The sequence below is a fragment of the Aythya marila genome (genome assembly GCF_965140915.1).
Source record: "Aythya marila genome assembly, chromosome: 4".
Classification (NCBI taxonomy): Eukaryota; Metazoa; Chordata; class Aves; order Anseriformes; family Anatidae; genus Aythya; species Aythya marila.
Window position 1 is genome coordinate 75,397,280 of NC_139045.1, and position 2,877 is coordinate 75,400,156.

At 63.2% G+C, this 2,877-nt stretch overlaps 1 protein-coding gene across 1 annotated transcript; it reads right to left on the bottom strand.

Moving 5' to 3' along the window:
- Positions 1-282: 282 nt before the first annotated feature.
- SPR (sepiapterin reductase) lies at positions 283-2,586 on the bottom strand. The gene is made up of 3 exons (XM_082759607.1): positions 2,213-2,586; positions 1,184-1,474; positions 283-1,070 (listed from the first exon to the last, which is right to left on the bottom strand). The coding sequence occupies exons 1-3, from the start codon at positions 2,580-2,582 to the stop codon at positions 880-882; spliced, it is 852 nt and encodes a 283-aa protein (XP_082615733.1). The 5' UTR covers positions 2,583-2,586; the 3' UTR covers positions 283-879.
- Positions 2,587-2,877: the final 291 nt, after the last annotated feature.

Genomic DNA, 2,877 nt, shown 5'->3' on the forward strand with positions numbered 1-2,877 from the left:
AATAATTAACTTAATAGGGACACAGGGAAGAGGAAACCAAGAGGCAGACTAGCTCTGGAGAAGGCTTTTTTTGAGCTTGACGGAATTAAGTGAACGTGGAGTTAATGGAAAAGGCTTTTTTTGATGGAATTAAGTGACCACGGAGCTCAGGAAATCACCTGGAGGTGGCAGAGCAGGACCCAGAGGGACACGCGTGGATGATGACCATGACCTGAGCCAGGCTCCCTGCTCCCACCCTCCCCAGAGCGCACCCACTTTGAACACCCAGCAGAAAGACCAGAGCAGACAGGAAACTTTTAATGACTGGAGACGTAGGGAGACAGAAAAATAATCTCGGAATAAAAGGCTGCAAGAACAGGGTGGCAGAAGGTTGCTGTCACGGAGCTGGGTGTTTCTGGGGCAGGCAGGGGGTGCCAGCCTCGCCGGCAGCACTGTGCTTGTCCCACCTCTGGCACTACGAGGAGTGGGCTTACGCCTTATGGAACTTGGAAAAATGAGGCTGAAAGCCCACAAATAACAAAAAGAACAACCTGGAAGAAGCTCAAGCCCCAGCCCCAGCCCCAAGAAAACAGGAAAAATTCAGGGCAGTGATCAAACCCTCGCCCAGGGCTGTGCTTGTGCCAGCTGGAGCTCCAGGCAGGCACCCCGGTGTTTGCATCTCCTGCGCAGGCAGCTCCCTCTCCTGGCAGCTCCCTGCCTGCAAGCACCACCGGGAGAGGCTCAGCTCTGCTCCCAAACCCTCCGGGCTGTGCAGAGAGCCCCCGAGCTGCAGGAGGGTCTCTGGAGAGATGGGGAAGAGCCAGGGGTGATGACCTCCTCCTCTTAGTTCTCTGGAGTAAGACAGCAAAGCACGCAGGCGAGGGGCCAGGTGAGAGCAGCTCAGACGTCGTAGAAGTCCACGTGGGCGCCGGAGCTGAAGGCGTCCTCCTCCAGGAGCTTCAGGAGCTTCTGGGCCGACACGGAGCAGTCTATGAGCTGCCCGCTCTCCTGCAGGCTCTGGAAATGCCGCCGCATCTCGGGGTCTCCGGTCTTCGTGCGGGCCAAGAGCTGCATGTCCGTGTCCAGAGGACCTGGGGAATCAAAGCAGAAGAAATCACAAACTCTGGTGCCCGTTCTCCTTCTGCACCCGGAGGAATATCTCCTTCTATTAAAGCCAGAAACAATTCACGAGCCCCTTTCTCACCCGGGGCGTAGTTGAGCACGCGGACATCGGGCTCCTCCAGCGCCAGCACCTGGAACATCATGTCCCGGGCAGCTTTCCCACTGCAGTACAGGGCCCAGTTCTTGAAGGGCTTTAGGGCGCAGAGGGAGGAGATGTTCACCACCGTCCTGCTCGAGCCGGGGCGCTTCCCGAAGGCCTGCAGGGCGGCCGTGGTGAGGCAAAGCGCCGAGGTGACGTTGAAGGCGAAGTAGGTGTTGATTTCAGCCGGGTCGGTGAGGTCGAGGAAGGATTTGGAGATGTCTCCCAGGGAGCCTGGGAACGAAGGACAAATGAGCCTGCAGTAGGCTTAATATGGCCCAAACACCATCCGTTTTTGCACCCCCATTTCCACAATCAACACCCCAACGGGGACAAACATCGGGCATCTTTGCAGGTCCAAGCTCTCCTGCTTAGATCGGGATCTCCTGGCAGAGCGAGGAGCTCAGCACGGCTCTGCTCACGTTTTTGGGTCACCCACGGGCAGCGCCACGGGACAAGGACCTGCCCTGCCTGAACAAACAGCTCCCAACCTTTGGCCTCAAGCGCAACACCCCACAGGGCCCCACGCACTCTGCATTTTGATCTTTCTGGACCAAGTCAGGGGAAGACCTGAGGTCCTGCTCCTGCAGCGCTGTCACCTGCTGGAATGGTTGGCCTTATCCCAGAAATAATGAGGGAAAAGTGGCCCTAAAGCCAGCAGGCTTTGGCCCTAAAGCCAAAGCAGGGTCTGAAGGTTTTCTGGAGGACAGAGCTTGAGGAGCAGGGCTGGAGGAAGGTGGGGGGCTGCAGGAGAAGGGCAGGGGGCTGCAGGATGAGGCTGGGGGGATGCAGGACGAGGCTGGGGGGCTGCAGGAGCCTCAGCAGCAGCACAGCACGGAGCTCCTGCGCCACATCCCGGCAAGGAGCGGTCCCGGCGCTGCTGCCCCAACTCCCCGGCCCCGTTCACAAGAAGCCCCCGGCAATCCCCCCGCGCCCACCCCCTCCGTGAGGAGCCCCGCTCCCGGTTGTTACCGGCGTTGTTAACGACGAGCAAAGGGCCGGGCGGCGCCGAGGGCAGCAGCTCCCGCAGCGCCTCCACCGCCTTCCGCAGCCCCTGCTGGGTGCTCAGCTCGGCGGCCACGCACTCCACCCGCAGCCCGGAGGCGGCGGAGCCCCGCAGCTCGGTCGCCAGCTGGGCCAGCGGCGCCTCGGTGCGGGCCAGCAGCACCAGCAGCGAGCCCCGGCCCAGCCGCGGGGCCAGCAGCCGGGCCAGGCTGCGCCCGAAGCCCCGCGAGGCCCCCGTCAGCACGCAGGAGGCCGCGGGCCAGCGCTGCGGTTCCGCTCCCGGCCCCATTCCCGGCCCCGTTCCCGATCCCATTCCCGATCCCATTCCCGATCCCATTCCCGGCCCCATTCCCGGCCCCGGCTCCATCGCGGCGCGCCACGGCGGGGGCGTGGCTTAGCGCCCCCGCGCCGTCACGCGCCCCATTCATGCCCCCGTGACGTCACGCGCCCCATTCATGCCCCCGCCGCCCCTCAATGGGCGCTCCGCCAGCCCCAGCTCCCATTGGCTGCCCCCGCCCCTCGCCCCGCCCCCAGGTGGGCGTGGCCAGGGCTCGACCCTACTCCCGCCGCGCCCCGGCCCCGCGGGGCTTCCCCTGCGCCTTTTGGCCCCAAATCGGGGTTTTGGGCCCCAT

Excerpts from the sequence above, each read along its gene's own strand:
- SPR (XM_082759607.1), bottom strand. The coding sequence starts at position 2,582 with ATGGGATCGGGAATGGGATCGGGAATGGGATCGGGAACGGGGCCGGGA. Across the intron at positions 1,475-2,212 it reads GCTCGTCGTTAACAACGCCG|GCTCCCTGGGAGACATCTCC; the intron begins GTAACAACCGGG and ends CTTCGTTCCCAG. Across the intron at positions 1,071-1,183 it reads CGTGCTCAACTACGCCCCGG|GTCCTCTGGACACGGACATG; the intron begins GTGAGAAAGGGG and ends TTGATTCCCCAG.